The following is an 18,273-nucleotide window of genomic DNA, read 5'->3' as shown; positions in this document are numbered from 1 at the left end:
TTTGAAAGTGATATTTCCATCCAAATAAGCCTATTCTATGATAGCAAATCTCGATTGTTCTCTAACAATTATGCACTTTCAAAAAAATGACACATGAAAATGTATTTGTATGAGGACGAACGAAGCCTCTAAAGTTGTAAAATCAAGGATTGGACAGGTACAATCGCCAAACACTACAAATTTGGAAAACTCTATCCACCAAAATCAGAAAATAGTTGTACCATTGAAAATACTAGGAAATTTACTATGTTAACCCAAGTTTTCGGGACGAGGGGATGGGGGGACGGGGAAACGGGTTTCCGGGACGTTTTTTTTTTTTTTTTGCAGGAATAGGGGACGGCAGGGGACAGCTATATATATATATATATATATATATATATATATATATATATATATATATATATATATATATATATATATATATATGAATTTTCAAAAATATTCATCAATTCTACATTCATCACAGCAACATAGTTAAAAATTATCAATTCCATTCATCAAATATTGATTCATCAATGATCATATGGCATAGCAATCAGCATCTAATTGAGTCGTCATAGAAAATCAAAATTCTAAATAGCATCATTTTCAATTATCTAAGAAAATTCAAATAATCACTTTCAATCATCATCTAAGTACTTACAATACCATTAGTAAGTCATGAAATGAATCAAATGAGACAATGAAAAACATCAACTTTCAACAAAATAAAAACATTGAAAAGTTAAGACTTAAACAATTAAACTTTTAAATTAAACTAGATCTGTAATATAAATTAAACCATAAAAGATAAAGAGATCTGTATGATATCCATGGGGATAATGGATCATGTAACAGCAGAAGTATACAGTTATTATTATTATTAATGGACGCAAGGTTATGATTACATATAATAATGGACGCAAGGTTATGATTATATATAATAAAACATTAAGATAGGAAATGAAAACATTGAGTTATTATTATATTAACAAACCTAAGTCTATATAAAAAACATTAAAAGTTTTATTTTTTAATATATTTGAAGTTGCAGGGTCCACAAGTGGCTTATTTAATTTTTGTGGTAAAAATCAGAAACTTTTTTAGAAGTCTCGGAAACCTCTAGGAAACGAAAATGCAGTCCCCAGGACAGTCAACAAGTTTCCGAAACTCGTTGACCGTTTCCTGTGTTTCGGGGACGCATTTCCGATTTTCCTATCTAGGTGGGGACGTCTTGGAAACGTTTCTTGCCGTCCCCCCATCCCTGAAACTGTCCCCGTTTTCGAAACCTATGTCTTAGAGGTGGAAACGCGTTTCCGGGTAACATAGGAAATTTAGGCCAAAACAAAGTTAAAAAAATTGCATTTGATTTGGAGTCAGTATGACCAAAATATAGCCCTGCAAAGTTGGACTACCAAATCGAAAATGCAAAAGAAGAGGGGGTAGAAAAGTCAACATCTGATGATTTCAGCCATCTGCAAGTCTTAATTTGATCGTTATTTGGCTGTCATGGCAAACAAAAATGCTCATGTTTGAAGCTCAAACAACCATCAATTTTACCAAGGCAAGTTGGAAGTCATAGCAAAAAAGGGGCGGTTAGACTACTAACTAGGCTCTATTGATGTTGCAGAGTCTAATACGTTAGTCCGCATTTTGCCAGGAAAAGGTCGGTGGATTGGTCAGATCTGATGTTTTGGCTCACAGATGCAAAAAACAAAGGATCTGTTTGAATTGCTAGAATAGAATTAATGATCTGACTCAGATCACTCAGTGCAAAGTCAGGCATAGGAGCTTTGGCCAATGTGCCAATGTCAAGTTTTGTGAAGCTCAAATCACCTGTTGAGATTAGTGAATCAAATGTAGATCCAAATGCCTCCAATGATCAATAGTGAATGTTCAATGATCAATAGTGAATGTGGATCAAGCTTCCAAGTGCAAATGCCCAACTAGTGGAAAAAAACACTCAAATGGTGTGTTGTCACCTTATGTCAGACTATTGGGTGAAGGGCGAACTATGCTCGCAAGCCCTCAAGCTTGGGTTTGCGCAATCACCTTGGCACTGTTTCTGTTGATCCAATGTCAAATCAAGGGTTGAAGGCCCGAGGATCAAATCGCAGCGCAACTTGTTACAGATCTGATCTACCACGATGTCTACAAAGGTCAGAATAGCGTGCCCTTCTTGACTTCCAATGTGGCTCGAGCTCTTGTCCAAATCGGATGCTTGTGGCTCACGTTGCAAAAGACCCCTGATGAGGGATGTCACAAACATGTTCAAGATGCACATTGACCACCAAATCTATGTGGTTCAATATTGTTGTGAATGCAATATCCAAGATGTTTGATTTGGTTTGGACTAGTTTTCGTAGGCAAAGTGAGAGTAATTCGTCGCGCTTCAATGGTTGATGAATGTCGATCTTAGGATTAGACGAGGAATATCGTAATCACAATTCTCCAATATTTGAGATGATAGTTGGGTGGATCACATGCTTGGTATCAAAAATGAACTATCCGGAGGGACCTTGCAACTCGGCTAGCAATGTTGGGCCAGAGGCATGAGCCGCGTGGATGACAAAGGCTCCAAATTGAATGGATGTTGGCTTGCATGCAGATCCACTATCAGTTGGATGTGTGTTGAGGAATAGGTGGTCGCAACACAAAGGGTTTCACATGGGCTGAGCGGAGATGCTCACATGGAGGGCAGATCTAAGACTCCAATGTCGACAATGTCAGGTTTGTGCTAGTAAAGTTCCATGCATGTGGAAGCATAGAATGTGGGCACTCTAAAGGATGTGCGACTTAGTCCCACATTCTCCACTTTTAGTAACGCAAGTCTTCAAATAGCCAATTTGTGTGGCTTTTTATTTGAAGTTGATTGTGTGTACCTTGTGACCAATAATTTCCGCCGCCTAAAATGGTGGGGTTATATGTGTCGCTTTTCCACATTGACCAATTCATACAAAGGTCATATGCAAAAATGAATATTAGTGGAAAATAACGAAAATTCAAAAAAAAAATTGAATAAAAAACTTTGAATTTCGCACCACCAATTCGGAATTGGGTTGTCCCAGTCCGATTTGCAAAAACCATTGGCCTCAAATTTGACTTTTTCCCAACATAGGCAAATTTATAGTCAAAATTCACCGAAACAACCACCCAAACGCAATGGTGAGGTCCGATCTTGCTCTAGATGCTCCCACAAGAATGTTGATCCCAGATCTGAATCATGACCCTCCAAAATATGAAGCAAAACGCTCTCTAATGGCTATGCAATGATACGCTCCTTTGGCTCTGATACCATGTAAGAATTTTCCTAAGGAAAAGAATGAAATACCAAGATCTAGAAGCTCAATTGATAGCACAATAGAGACAAAATGATATGATGCTCAATGACTTGATTTATTGATGATCAAAATAATAATGGCCAATGGATGCCCAAATCAGATTCTCAGATTTAGATTCAATACATGTAGATGTGCCTCAATATATAGACAACGCAAAATAACTAGGAGTCCTGCAAATGATAAGCATAACAACTAAGCACATGTCCACCAAAGGTGGATTATCCTCCATTATGCATGAAAGTATGTGCAACAATGAGAGGATAAAAATACAAAGGTGTATCACACAAAGAGATGTGTGAGACAACATGCGCTCAAATAAAGAGAGAACTCCTTAAGTGTCTACATGACAACTAATATGAAAATGCATTATCGTAAGTGAACTTAAGTAATGTGTAATTAGTAATATTTAATTATACCAACAAACATAAATATTTCCACTCTTCTCATGATGAAAATGACGCCTTAAGAGTTCCTCCTATGCAAGTTTAAAAAAATTCTCATGACTTCGAAAAATCTAAGCAATGGTTAGGACTAAAAAATTAACAGAGCACATCATTGAGATAGAGAAGGGCATTAAACCCATCTTGATTACTCCTTACCCGCACCCTAAGCACCTAAAAGTGAGATAGAGAAGACTACTTAGGGGCTGCCCACTCTAGGACATATTAAGCTGAGTAAGTCCCCTTTTGCTTCATCAAATGTTTTGGTGAAGAAAAAGGATTGTACATTCAAACATGCATTGATTACCAAATGTTGAACAGAAAGACTAATAAGAATCGGTATCCCATCCCACATTTTGATGAGTTGATTGATGAGCTATATGGGGCATGCTACTTCTCCAAGATTGATTTGAGGTTCAAGTATCATCAAATCGAACCCAGAGAGCAGGATGTGGAGAAGACAGCATTCGGGTGTCATTGTGGTCACTTTGAGTTCATAGTCATGCCTTTTGGTTTGACATTCTAGTCAACCATGAACTAGAGTCTTCCAAAGTCACCTGAGGAGGTTTGTTCTAGTTTTCTTCGATGACATACTTGTTTATAATAAGACGTGGGATGATCATGTGGTGCATTTGGATACAATGATGGACATTCTAAATAGGGCTTCCTTGTATGCCAAGGACTCCAAATGTGCCTTGGGTATGACAGAGTTACTTTATCTTGGGCATATTATTAGTGCACAATGAGTTCACATGGATCCTAATAAAGTCTATGCTATTTTAGACTAGCCTACACTGGAGAACCTAACACAGCTGAGAGGTTTTATTGGGTTGTGTACATTCTATTATAGATTTGTGGCAAGTTTCTCTCGTCGTGCAACTCTCCTTACTAATCTGACCTATAAGGGTGCTTTTGAGTGGACATCTCAAGCACAGGAGTGCTTTGAGAAGTTCAAGTAGATTATGACATCATGCCCGATGTGCATTGCCAGATTTTTTGAGGCCATTTGAGTTGCATTGTGATGAATTAGGTGAGAGCATTGGTGTCGTTCTTTCACAAGATCGCCACCCTGTTGTATTTGAGAGTCAGGAGTTCTGAGAGAGCTTTTAGTGCGTATGATAAGGAGATCTTGGCCATTAATTATCCATGCTTTGGCCAAGTTTAGGTGGTACTCAATAGTAAGTTTTGCATCAAAACTGACCATAATAACCTGAAGCATTTCCTTGGACAGCGGGATCTTAATAAGAGGCAGCAAAAGTGGGTCAGCAAGCTTCAGTCATATGACTTTGATATTTCATATATTAAGAGTGCATAGAATGTACTTGTTGATGCACTCTCATGAAGGCCCCATTTATGTTTTGCCATAGAGATATCTGAGGATTGGAGACACTTGGTCACTATTGAGTATGGCAGGGAACAATGGGCATCTAGTATTGTTGATGGCAATACTTAGGATGGCTGGTATACACTTGTAAATGAGTTGATCATTTACAAGGGGAGGATTTTATTGGTCCCAAGATCGAGTGTCAAGCAGATTGTGTTGCGAGCCTTTCATGATTCTTAATTGGCTAGACATCTCGGGTTCTTCAAGACTTATAGACAGGTTCAAGAGAGTTCGCATGGAAGGGCCTGAAGTCAGATGTTCAACAGTATGTCAAAAAGTGCTTTGTTTATAAGCAAAACAAACAAGAGCATACTTATTCAAAAGGTTTACTTCAGCCACTTCCCAATCCTAAGAGGAAGTGAGAGTGTTTATCTATGGACTTTGTTGTGGGCTTGTCAAAAGCCCAAGGCAAGGATTGTATCTTTGTAGTAGTGGATCATCTCACCTAATATAGGGACTTCTTTCCTATCACCACTACATTTCAGCAACACAAATAGCCGAGTTGTTCTTCTAGGATGTTTTTAGGTTGCATGGTTTACCCCAGAGCATGGTTAATGACCAAAATAGTCAATTTATGAGTCACTTCTGGCAAGAGTTGTTCAGATTCTGGAAGACAAAGTTGGCTCCGAGCACTAGTTACCACCCTCAAATTGATGGCCAAACTGATATTGTAAATAATTGGGTGGAGAGTTATCTACAAAACGGTGTCAACACAACAGCGAACCTGGGTAAAGTGGATATACTTTTGTGTGTACTATCATAATTCTACTCATCAGATGACCATTCAGATGTCCCCTTTTAGATTCTTGCACAAGTATGATCCCTCGAGCTTCATGGATTTGTTATTCAATGGCAATAGGGCAGCCAATGTAGGATAGTCAAGATGTTATGAGCACTATGAAGGACAACATTCAGAAGGCTCAGAATCAGCAGAAGCAGTATGCTGATCAGCAGAGGATTGCTCGCTCTTTCTAAGTGGGTGATATGGCATATATGATGTTGCAACCTTACACGTAGTCATCTATCAGGAAGAGTGGAGTTGAGAAGCTCCAACCTCACTACTATGGTCCCTTTTTGTTGTGTTGTGTAGCCTAATCAGACTCCGAGGTTAATTTTTCCCCTTTTATTCGGCGTAATTTCCCCCCAGATTATTACTACGAGGGTTCGAGGGTAGCGCCCCCAAGACGGGGTCCTCGGGCAGCACCCCAAGCGCACTCCCTACCCCACTACAAGGTGGGGTCGAGGGGCAATGCCCCCACGGGAGTTTTGGGGGGCAGCACCCCTGAAGCCAAAAATGAATTGACTATTGTAAAGGCGTCGGCTATCATTTTTCTATTAGATGACTTATTCCAACCCTAATTTTGTAAGCGGCAAAAGCTTGTATAAAATGACTTAGGGTTAGGGATTTCATAATGTATGATGAGATTGTAGCTTCTTGTAGCGGTATTGAGCTGTAAGAGATTGCGGATTGCAATAACTAGATAATAATAATATTGGACTTGTTGGTGGACGTAGCCCAAGGATTGGGTGAACCATGTTAAATCTTTGTGTCTTGTGTTCTCTTCTCTACGATTTATTATTTTTTGATATTGGTTATATTTGCATGTAATTGTTATTTATGTCTATGGTTGATCCTAACACTTTTGTATGGCTAGATGCATGGGTGAGGCAGCCTATGAGCTTGATTTGCTAGAGGACAAAGAGTGCATAATGTATTTCATGTATCACGCTTCAAAAAGGTACTAGGTAGACATGTTGTCCCATCTACTTTATCTCCAGTAGATGATAAGAGGTTACAGTTAATCCCTAGGGTAATATTGGATATTAGGGAGAGGCTCTTGCGTCAGCAGATCATCAAAGAGTCTTTGGTAAAGTGGCAAGGTCTTCCAGATTAGGATGCCACGTGGGAGCCTAAGGATATACTTCAGCACCCAAGATTGTGATTGCTTGGGGGCAAGCAATCTTGGGGAGGATAGACTTCAATGTCCCCAACTCACCAGGTTCCAAGAGCTTGGCTAACAAGTTGGCTAACTTGGATTGACTCAAGGAAGTCATTGTAGGAGCAAGAGCTATTGGCATCAACTCACAACATGACTACTCTACAATGATCAAACACTCTTCTATCTTTTTAGATATTTTAAATCAACATTTCTTGGTTGAAAATTCAAATTGCGTGTACTACCAATTTCATATTGTATTTATGCTCACCATTCTCTGTCTCTTGATGCAATGCTAACAGGTTGGCAGAAATTTTAGCTCTAATACCACCGTAATATGCTGCCCCTACTCTTGCATCAATTTTTCGCACTTATTTCACCAACTCAGCTATGAACGCATTGAGCCAAATAGTTTGCTTGATAGTGAAATATATTGTTTCAGATGTCCAGTGATGATGGATAGTGTGCAAACTGATAGAAAGAACTAAGAAGACATAGACTGAATAGTCGCAATTTATATTATCCCACATAATTCAAATTTTTTCCTTTATCACAATAGCCAATAAAAATTACACACATATACACCCACACAATCATATATATTTACACACATATACACCCACACAATCATATATATACATATATATATTCACACACACACACACATATATCTGATCTCTTGTAAATTTGTGATATTCCTCTGCAAGTTATACATCCATCTGAAGAGTATGGCAGCAAATAAGGACTTCAATAAATTCACACTTTACAGATGCACAATGTCTCCTAGCACCCAGCAAGGAACAGCTGTAATATGGATTTTCCAAAAATGATATAATCGGCTCCGGAAATAGTACTACTAACCCTAAAGCATACAATGAGTTTAACAGCGGAAAAGAGGTATGAGCCCATGCCTTCTAATGTAAACAGCTTGCTAAACTATTAATTTCTGTTTTTAGAAGACAGAACCAGCTCTTCGGAAGTTGATTCTATCCACAAGGTGTCCTTATCTAGTAAGGACCATGTTTTGCATAAATAAAGCCCAAGCTTGGAAAAAAGGAGATAAGCGCTGAAGTAGAACCAAACATCTACCAACACAACCATGCCTAGCTCCAAAAAGGTGCTCACATCCTCTAGAATAATGAGGCAGCTATGTTACTCAAGCTCTCATACCACAAGAAAGATCCAACAATATTTTATTTGTTTCAATTTTCAACCAAATTGCTTAGCAAATATTCAAACAAGACATCCCTAAACTGTGACTTATTAGTCAATCTCAAATCGACCAGCGAGAAAAGGTATTCAAGATTCCAAACTCTATGCCAACACAAGCATAAACCAGATGCCCAACTCAAGCCCAATCACCCATTGACAACATATGGAAATATGTGATTTAGTTTAGCAAGGAGGGCACCCAAATAATAGTAATAAATAAAACACTGTACCCTGCAAACAACTCTGTGAATGTTGTGGAACAATGATGCAGACGAACGACTTTAAACCATACAAATACACAGACACAATGGACTATTTGATGCAACTAGATGCATCCTAGGTGCTCTTTCCTAGACACCTTGTCACTAGGCCTATTAGGAGCCCATTATGATTATCAATGCTCAAGAGTCAATACCATTCAATCTAGACTGATCAAACCTCCTCCTTTACATTTGACAACATTCCAAGACATTTCTCACATTAAACAACCCAAATATGCACCAACATATCAAGTCCTCAATGCCAAGGTCAGAATATTGCCTATACACGGGCATAATAACAATACCTTTCCAAATTGAATTTTTCCCATATAAAGCTAGGCCTATTCAAGCGTTACATCATGTGTTTAGAGACTCTACAACTGGGACTCTCACTGATCAAACTAAAACACAACAAATAAAAACCCTCCTTGACTTGGGTTCTTTTTAGGCCTGCAACCCTGCAATGTGAATAGCAGTCATTTATATCTTCTACAAACAAACCAGCATCAAGTTTCCACCAATTTTCAAGGGTTTCCGATGGTGGAAGGTCGAGAGTTGTAAATAAACATGCTCACTAAAACTCCTAGGTAGGGTTTGGACTCTTTGGAGTAGTGCACACAAAAATTGTTATATCTTATTCAAAACACCATTAAATTTAGTGAAACCAAATGCAAATGAAAGCTAAGACAAAGCACTATCAACTCAACTTGTGTGCAGGGCTTCCCCTAATCTGTACAAACCATACATATTGAGTTTCAGAATGTGAGAGCAGGAAAACACACAAAAACAAATTGTTCAAGTTTCAAAAACAAGTTTCTTGCATTCCAAACTTCTCAAAAAACTGCCTTTCTCATGAATATCAGACCTTTTACATCAATTTCCACCATTTTCTAACTTCCCCAGCTGATTCCCATCAATTGCATCCAAAGTTGCATTTGTTATAACAAGTTTGCAACTCTTTTTGCAATTTTTATAACTTGCTCAAATTTTGCACAACCTGAGGCCTACACCCAAGAGGGCCTTACTGAAACAAAACAACTTAAAACTAACGTAGAAAACAAAATCCACTGTTGTACAAGCCAAAATAGCACTAAAAATTCCAATTTGAGTTTTGGCGGGAACTCAAGGACTTGAATTCCTAGAGTTCAACATCCATCTAAAAGAAATCAAATGGACCCAAAGGGCCCCTAAGAACCCAAACCAACACAAAACAGGACCTTAAACACCAAAATGAAAACAAAATGTATGAACTCAGGATGCCCCTGCAACAAACAAGACTTCACAAATATCCAAACTTTCATCGTTGAATCCAACAGCGAATTTTGAGTGAAGCTACCAAAACATTAGCCTGGAGATCTTCCATCACCAAAGTCAATCGTCTCCAAGGGCATTTCCATCCCCAAAAAAACTATATCGAACCAAGTTCAATCCCAAACCACCAAGGGTTTCACCTGATAGAAATAACGTAAATCTTCAACATACCAAATAAGCTCTCAAAATTCACTGTATAAGCTTCCTTCTGAAAACTCCATTATAAAATCACTTTATTAATTTAAACTCACTATTAGCTCCAAAAAAAACCTTCTATATAAAACTAATGAAAATTCAAAGTGCTCCCTATTTTATGCAGCCCAGATTTTTAAAAAATCACCCTGGTTCTAGCAAGCTATCCCACTAAATTTCTAGCAACTTTAGTAAAAAGATTTTAAAAAAGTCATTAATGAACCAAATTTGTGAATATTGGCAAAATAAATTGGAACTGAATTAAGATTCCACTAGAGTGAAACTAATGAAAAACAATGGCAAATGGAGCTAACCAAGCAACTTATCATTCATAGATGATCTCTCCAAGATTCTTGGAGACCAAACCGGGAGCCAAAAATAACATTTGAAAGTGTCATACAACGCCACTAAACCATCTAAGCTCACTAGTAACATCAAATTGCCTATTTGATCAGGCTGACACAAACCCATAAAGTTAGCACCAACTGCAAAGCAAGACTGCATTGCAAAGGGAGACGAGAAAACTTGGAGATCTCCGGTACTGGTACTGGTACCAGTACGGCAAATTTTCAAAAATTGGAGAAAGGGGTACTTGGAGACGACAAATTTATTTTTTAATAGTTTAAAAAGTCTAATATTAAATACAAAACTTGAAAATAGTAATACTATAAAACTAAAAGACTAAAGTAAATAATAATAGTAATGTCACATTATAGAGTCAAATATTTCAAAACACACATAATCACAATATTGTATCTCATTGGTCTTAATTTTTCCATTGAAAACATTAAGATGAGGACTAAAATACATAAAATTATTTAATATTATATTTTTATATTTATATTTTATCAAAAGACTTCAGGGAGACTTCACTTTTTGGATTAGGAGATTGGGAGACTTCAGGAGACTTCATCACCAAGTCTCCAACATTTTTTGAGGTCTCCAGAGACACAAAAAGTCTCCAAGATGCAACTTTTAGAGGGGAGACAGGTCTCCCCATAACCATGGCAAATGCTCATAAACTCTGCAACTGTCGTTTTCTTTCCATTATTGCCTCTGTAAAGACCTCTTCTGACTGTGGTTAGAAGGTCAGTTCTCCATTGCTCTCTATTCCTTTCAGATTGTAGCAGTCTGTACACACATGGCTGGCTTCAAGTATATATTGAATTTACGATCTAGCATCCCAAAGACTAGCTTGCTGAAACAATTTCCTTGTAAGACAAGAATGTTGAAAGCTAAAAACAAAGCCAAGAACAAGAAGGATGCATAACAAGGGTATTTCTTTTTACACAGACTATATATGGTTTTTGCTCGGTCCTATAACAGAATGTGTAATGACATCAAACTTGTATATCCTCATATGCTGTTAATGTCTGAACTTCAGAAAGCAGGCAACTGGTCTTATTCTTTTGGTCTGCCACAGGATACTACTGTGGTTAATAGTCTGATGAACACATAATGTGGCTGATTTTGGTGTTTTGTTAACATGATGCTCAAACGAGCAACATTTGTAGTCTTTTGAGTCTTTGCTCAATATTTAACATTTGAAATCTTCGAGGAAAGCAATACATGGCTGTGAAAAGAGGGAAAAAATGTCAAGTACATTATCACCTTCTCCGAACTAGAAATTTCCTGCAAGTCTCCTCATATTTATCTTGGCATCTCAAAATGTGGTAAAGGAATTTCTGAAGATTGAAATTTTATTAAGATCTCCACATTCAAACAAAATGCCAGAAAATCTATAATCAAGTTATGATTTAATCTTTGGATTGGCAACTTGTGATGTAGTTTGTCTTTGTGGGATATCATTCATGATAATTTTAATTTCCACCTTCATATCTAAGAGAGCGTAGAAAAGTGATTAGAACTATTATGCATAATATGTTAAAAACTACCAGAAAACTGAGTGATATTCCCAAAGAAGTAATAAAAGCTGTTTCGGGGATCCCAACTACTGTCAAAATCAGACAATCTTGGAAATAAAACAAACAATAGCAATTTCAAACAAATAACAAGCACTCCATCATTTAGTTTTAATAAGCTTTGGTTAGTACTAAAATATAGGCATATGATCTATCATGTTGATATAAAGTTCAAATAAGTTTCTACATGAATAAAAAGCAGCATTTGATTGATTGAAACCATGAATTTACCAACCCAGATGTTAACCATCAGCTGTTACCAAAACCATATCAAACCCACACGGATTTATAAAATGTATTGAACTCAGTAAATTAAATTCCACTAGATACCAACTGTCAATCAAAGAAGAAATCAAGGAAGAAGGAATTTATACATTCTTAAATCTGGACATTGAAATCCACTCCTGGTCAGGTAATGCTCTGCCAATTCATCTGGGATCTACAAAGAAAGATGCATTTAGTCAATAAGAAATTGAATATCTATGCTATATCACGAAGAGAAGACTGGAAAGAAGTCAAGTGAAAAATACTGTTGGTGTGTAATCCATGAGTGATGATAAAAATTCAATAAGCATTGTGTCATCATCCTGCTTTGGCTCTCCCATGTTGCTCCTCTTTCTTTCCTTCAATAACTTGTGCACTCAAGACAGCATATAGAAAGTGGCCACTCTGATCATAAGAAGAACCATGTGTGATTACAATATATACTTCTTGCATTACAAAATTTACACATATTTAAAAGATACCAGAACAAACCAGAGATTCTTGATAGGCTAACCTTAAGTGTTAAATGTTTGAAAGCTGGCAGTAAACTAGCAACTAGAAACAGGTATTATGCCCTTCCAATGCATGATAAGAGAGAGACCTAAAATGCTATGGCCCTAATAAACACTTATTAAAACATATATTATTTTAACAATCATTTAAATGAATTCATCATTTTTATAATTAGATGTACAGTATTCAAATTAAATAATTTATATTGATACCACAATACACAGTTAAAAGCATAAAAGATGAACATCTAACTTCAAACAAAAAGGTTAATTATGAGATAAAGGAATCAAAATATTGATAGACAATCACAGCAATGATAATATACTATCTGTAATAAGAGGTGTTATTTAGTTTTTTACAATTAAAATTTTTGTTTGAGAGGTGGAGTGATATTCTCCTAATAAGTCTTTCTATTTTATGGATATAAATTTTAAGACCATTATCTCCATAAAGAGAAACATAGTTTGTAATTACAGTGAAATAAAAGCCATATTCTTTATCATTTGCCACTGCTACAAATATATGGTGTAGATTTTTGGCAAGTTTGCTTACAATTGGGCAGTACAATTTACATAAAGCAGACAAGTTCAGACAGTGAAAATAGCAACGAACAAACTTTAATGATTTTACTCCCCGTCAAACAAAACAAAAAGCCAAATTCCAACTCAAATTTCAAAATTCTATGTAAAATCCCATGCTGGATTTATTAAATGAAAGGCTCTGTCCCTGAATAAACCTTAGACAAAAGATATAAATTTGCTCATCAAATGTACAATCTAGAGATAAGAGTTTATCCAATGCCAAATATTTCCTTGAATTAAATCCCATCAGTTTATCAGCAGAATTGACAATGACATTTGAATGCTAGTCTTCAATCAATAATACACATTTCAGAAAAAGCTACTGTAGTGTGTAACTTGGTGTCTGGAGTAAAGCTTTGTAATTCCAGGGTTTGGATAAATGAACAAATGAACAGCCACCAGTTTCCACAAAACTGATGCTGATTATTTAAAAAATAAAGAAGTAGAGTTGCCTGCTTGAAATTCTATTAGTATTTGGAAATTTGGAAGTGTTCAAGAATAATTCTATCAACAAGATATAAATTTTTTTGCAAACTACTATTTTCATATTTACTATTGAATTTATTTTTTGTTATGGGCATGGGCAGTGAAACATTTAGAAATATAGATTTTTAACTATTTTCTAGGAGAATTTTCCATTTGATGTAATGGGATTAGACATGCTTTGTAATATAGTAACCACATTAAGATTTTATTTTTATTTTTAGATAGTAGTTACTAAAGTACCCAAAAATGCATGGGTGAACGTTTTTAGTTCAATGATGATTAAACACCTATATAAAACCGAGAATGGAAAGTGATAGTCGACCTCAACTCCTAGGGCAATACCATCAGCCAAAAATCTCTCTCAAAATGCGTCAAGTCCATTTTAGCCCCTTCGTACCTTGTCTCACTTTTAAGGTTCTTTTTCATTGAAGTCCCCTAATATAGATGCAGCTGTAGAGTACTTCTCAAATGACAAACACAAAACATCACACAGAGATTTCAAAAATGTTGTGGTCTTGATGAGACCGTCATTAAAATATTTATAATTTTATTATGAACACCAAAAGATATTTATCATAAGTAGCAGCTTAACTCAACTTGGCAATTTCACACACTATTAATTGGTGATTAATGTAAGTACCAAAAGATGCATGGATTAATATTGTCCTATAATGCTCAAACACCTATTACTAAGTCTTCATGGCATAAAATGCAATAGTCGACCTCATTTCTTACAATAATATCATCAATCAAGCCCTCTAAAAATGGGCATTACATATTCTATTGAACAAATAAACATTTATTTTCCGATTAATATTCACATATACTCCCTAAAAAATGACCATAATGTTCTATTGAACAATTAACATTGAATGTTGGATTAATAATCACAAATACTCATTGAACAACAATTTCGCCAAAATGAATGGTTCCAAATTACCATTACAAATCTAAATCCAATATAGCACTTAATTATAATATTTACAAATCCCTTGCATGAAAATAAATAAAAGGCTACTATTACTTATACTCTTAAGAAGTTGAAAAATTGATTGTGTGAAATACAATTTTTATTACAAAATCCTATCAACTAATTCTAACCAGCACCATCCAACCTTAAAGTTGTAGCTTGATTTGATACAAGCTATATTTTGACACTCAAATCTCCCACATGGAAAGGGGTCTAATAATAGATGTGTAATGGAGTAAATTTGCCCATGCCAAAGGAAACTTATCTTTCCTTGAAAGCCAAGTTCATAACATACATTCAGATATCTCCAACTAGATAGACCAGTGGAAATATCCTATTATAAGTAGAAGAAATAATTGTTGTGATGTGGAGCCTAATCAGACTTAGAGGTTTATTCGGCACGGTTTTCCTCCAAATTATTTCTACGAGGGTTTGGGGGCAGCGCCCCCAAGATGGGGTCAAGGTGCAGTGCCCCAAGTGCACTCCCTATCGCAGGTACAAGGTGGGGTCGAGAGGCAGTGCCCCCAAAGCCAAAAATGTCCTTATATTGTAAAAGGCATCGGCTAGTATTTTTCTATTATTCTAGCCCTAATTTTAAAAGCGGCAAAAGCTTGTATAAAAAGGCTTAGGGTTAGGGATTTCATAATGTAATGGTGATATTGTAGCTTCTTGCGGCGTTATTGAGCTGTAAGGGATCACGGATCGTAATCAGGTTGTAATAACTGGATAATAATAATATTGGACTTGTTGTTGGTGGACGTAGCCCAGGGATTGGGTGAACCACGTTAAATCTTGGTGTCTTGTGTTCTCTTTTATACGATCTACTATTTTCTGGTATTGGTTAGATTTGCATGTAACTGTTATTTCTTTCTGAGGTTAATCCTAACAATAATATTTTGGTTCCAGAAATGGGAAGACCAAACAATGAGAGCCTTTGGTCCAAATCTAAGTGTCGCAGCTATGGACATTAGCGTGGTGCGCAGATGTCTATGTAGCGCATTGTAGTCTCGTACAGACCGTGACAAGAAAAGCTCAAAACATGGAGAAAACTTAAATGTGCGCTTCAAATAGCCTACACAACCTAGAATTAGAAATATAATAAAAAATATTATATAGAAAAGATGAAAATCAACTAGCTAATTAAATATAAGCAAACCTTTGTGCAGTTGAAAGCTCCTGAAAAACCTATACACACGCAAGAGAGGAAAAATGTTCAAGGTTGTGTTTTGAGGTTTTCACACCATCGCCCCATTGCAAATGGGGACCCCCTCTTTTTTCTTTAGCAAGTAGGAGTCGTTGCCTTAGGGTTTCAATTGGCAACATTTTCAAGTCTCCAAGTCTGAGGGTGAGTTTGAGAAATGTTTGCGTGCTAGAAAGTAATATTTGTTTAGGGTTTGTGTGAGGGTTTTGATGTCCTTTTGAGATATTTTCATAGCCTAAGTCTTAGTGGAAGGGTAGAGTTTTAGTCTAAGCAAGAAACGTTTATATGTTTGGGAGATAGGAGGATTCTGAGCAAATTCAAAAGGTGGTGAAAAATCCTCTGATCGGAGGATTTTCCCCATTGAAATCCTCTAACTCCAAGATTTCCATGAGCTATAATTTCTCCTTGAAATCTCAAGATTTCACCTTAGGACAAAGGGATGTGATGCAAATTTGATTGTAAGAGATCCTTACCAAGGTAGCAAACTAATTGATGCAATATTAAAACGATGGAGAGAAGGAAAAATGGTAATTTTCCTAAGGATAATTGTCGCAGTCATATGTGGTGGAAATCTTCTGACTAGAAGATTTCACCAGGGGAAAGGCTCTCTCCTTAGGATTCCCAACCTTCTCATCAACTCAAAATTGATGCGAAATCATGCTAAGGCATAGTAACTTGAATATAAGTGAAAGAATTAGGATAAGGGTGCGAGATAACGTATGCCTTGTTTATAAGTGAAAGAATTAGGATAAGGGTGTGAGATAACAAGTTTTTTGGGAGTCTAAGTGGCAAAACCATGTTTGGTGGGAATCCTTTCTGCAGAGCATTCCCACCGGTGGAAATCCTCTGAGCTTAGGATTTCCACCATGTTAATCCTCCCAAGCCTGAAATTCCACCACCCTCTAAGGCATTTACAATCCAATCTAAGGCATGAACTCAACATCATGAGTAAAAATAAAGCAAGAAATTGTCAAAGAAAATCAAAATGGGATAATTTTTGAGGAAATTATGTTTAGCAGAAATCCTCTGACCAAAAGATTCCCACCGCCTTAATGCTCTCAAACCAAAATTTCCACTTTTTTACTTTGTACCAAAATTGATTCCAAGCAAGCATTTGGGTTAAGGAAGGTAAGTTTAAGCAGAATTGATAAGAAACGATGAAGTTTTGGAAGGACGCAAGGAAATGAAGCGCTAAGTAAATTTGGTGGAAATCCTCCGACTAGAGGATTCCTACCGAGCAAATCCTCTGAGCTCAGGATTTTCACCAATGGAATCCTCCAACATCAAGAAATCCACCACTCCATTTTTTAATTCTAAACAAAGGTTGAAGATAGGGGATGCCGCTTATGGCAAGATTTAATGATAATAAGAGAAAAGTTTGAAATAACTATGGAAAAAGGCAAAATCATATGTGGTGGAAATACTCTTTCCAAAGGAATTCCACCACAATAATCCTCCCAACATGGAATTTACCCCTTTTTCCCCTTCAACCATATGTTTCCTCTCTCGTGCAAGAAGGAAGGCAAAATTGAATGGGCAGATTGATTGAAGGGAATTTTGTAGTCAAGTGAGCAAATCTAAAAGGAGTTTTTTTCCTTTGGTGAAAATCCTCTAGCCTTAGGATTTCCACCAGCCAACTCTTACCCATAAAATTGCCAAAACTGCCCAGCCATGAATTATTTTTGCAGCGAATTCCCTCCCAGTTTCGCAGTGATTTTCCTCTGAGTTTAGCAACAAATTTCCCAAGGAATAGCAGTGTTTTTTCTTCTGCCTATAGCATCAAATTCTGCCTGTAGCATGGAGAGAGTGACATGATCTGATTGAGTTCGGGGGTAAGCATTTTCAGATTTTAAAGAGCTTAATAGGGTAAGTTTTGGCCATTATAATCACTCAAATGCCTAGCATTCGATGGTTTAAAAGGGAATCTGAATTACTTCAGAACATAGGATAGGTGTAGGGAGATAAAAAAAAATTATTTGAAAGGAAGAAACTAAGACTCATATTTTCACAAAAGCATCAACAATTGAATAGCATTTCAACGCTCTACGATTCCTAGTCTATTTTATGATCCTTAGAATAAAGTCTACTTTGTATTTTGTTGTGGCAAGTGGGAGCATGTCTAGAACCAAATCCAAAATACAAAGAAGGCAAGGCAAGCCCAAGGACTCAAGTGAAAAGGATAGATCTATTTTCAAGCTATTAATCTGCAAATTCACATCATAATCCAGATAAAATTTGGGAAAGTACACAAGATCCAGCTACATGAGGACATATGCAAGG

The 18,273-nt window shown here is 36.6% G+C and overlaps 1 protein-coding gene across 1 annotated transcript in view; it reads right to left on the bottom strand.

Annotated features, from left to right (window-relative positions):
- The window catches only part of TAFII15 (TBP-associated factor II 15), an 85,191-nt gene that overhangs the window by 51,292 nt on the left and 15,626 nt on the right, over window positions 1-18,273 (bottom strand). Inside the window, exons 2-3 of the mRNA XM_089807886.1 lie at window positions 12,509-12,647; window positions 12,353-12,417 (exon numbers count right to left, since the gene is read on the bottom strand). Coding sequence (XP_089664012.1) covers window positions 12,353-12,417; window positions 12,509-12,583 — 140 coding nt within the window. The 5' untranslated portion in view covers window positions 12,584-12,647. The remainder of the gene's footprint in view (window positions 1-12,352; window positions 12,418-12,508; window positions 12,648-18,273) is intronic.

The sequence above is a fragment of the Cupressus sempervirens genome, chromosome 10 (assembly GCF_028749045.1).
Source record: "Cupressus sempervirens isolate cs-2001-9-10 chromosome 10, ASM2874904v1, whole genome shotgun sequence".
Classification (NCBI taxonomy): domain Eukaryota; kingdom Viridiplantae; phylum Streptophyta; class Pinopsida; order Cupressales; family Cupressaceae; genus Cupressus; species Cupressus sempervirens.
This window is presented reverse-complemented; position numbering and strand designations above follow the sequence as displayed.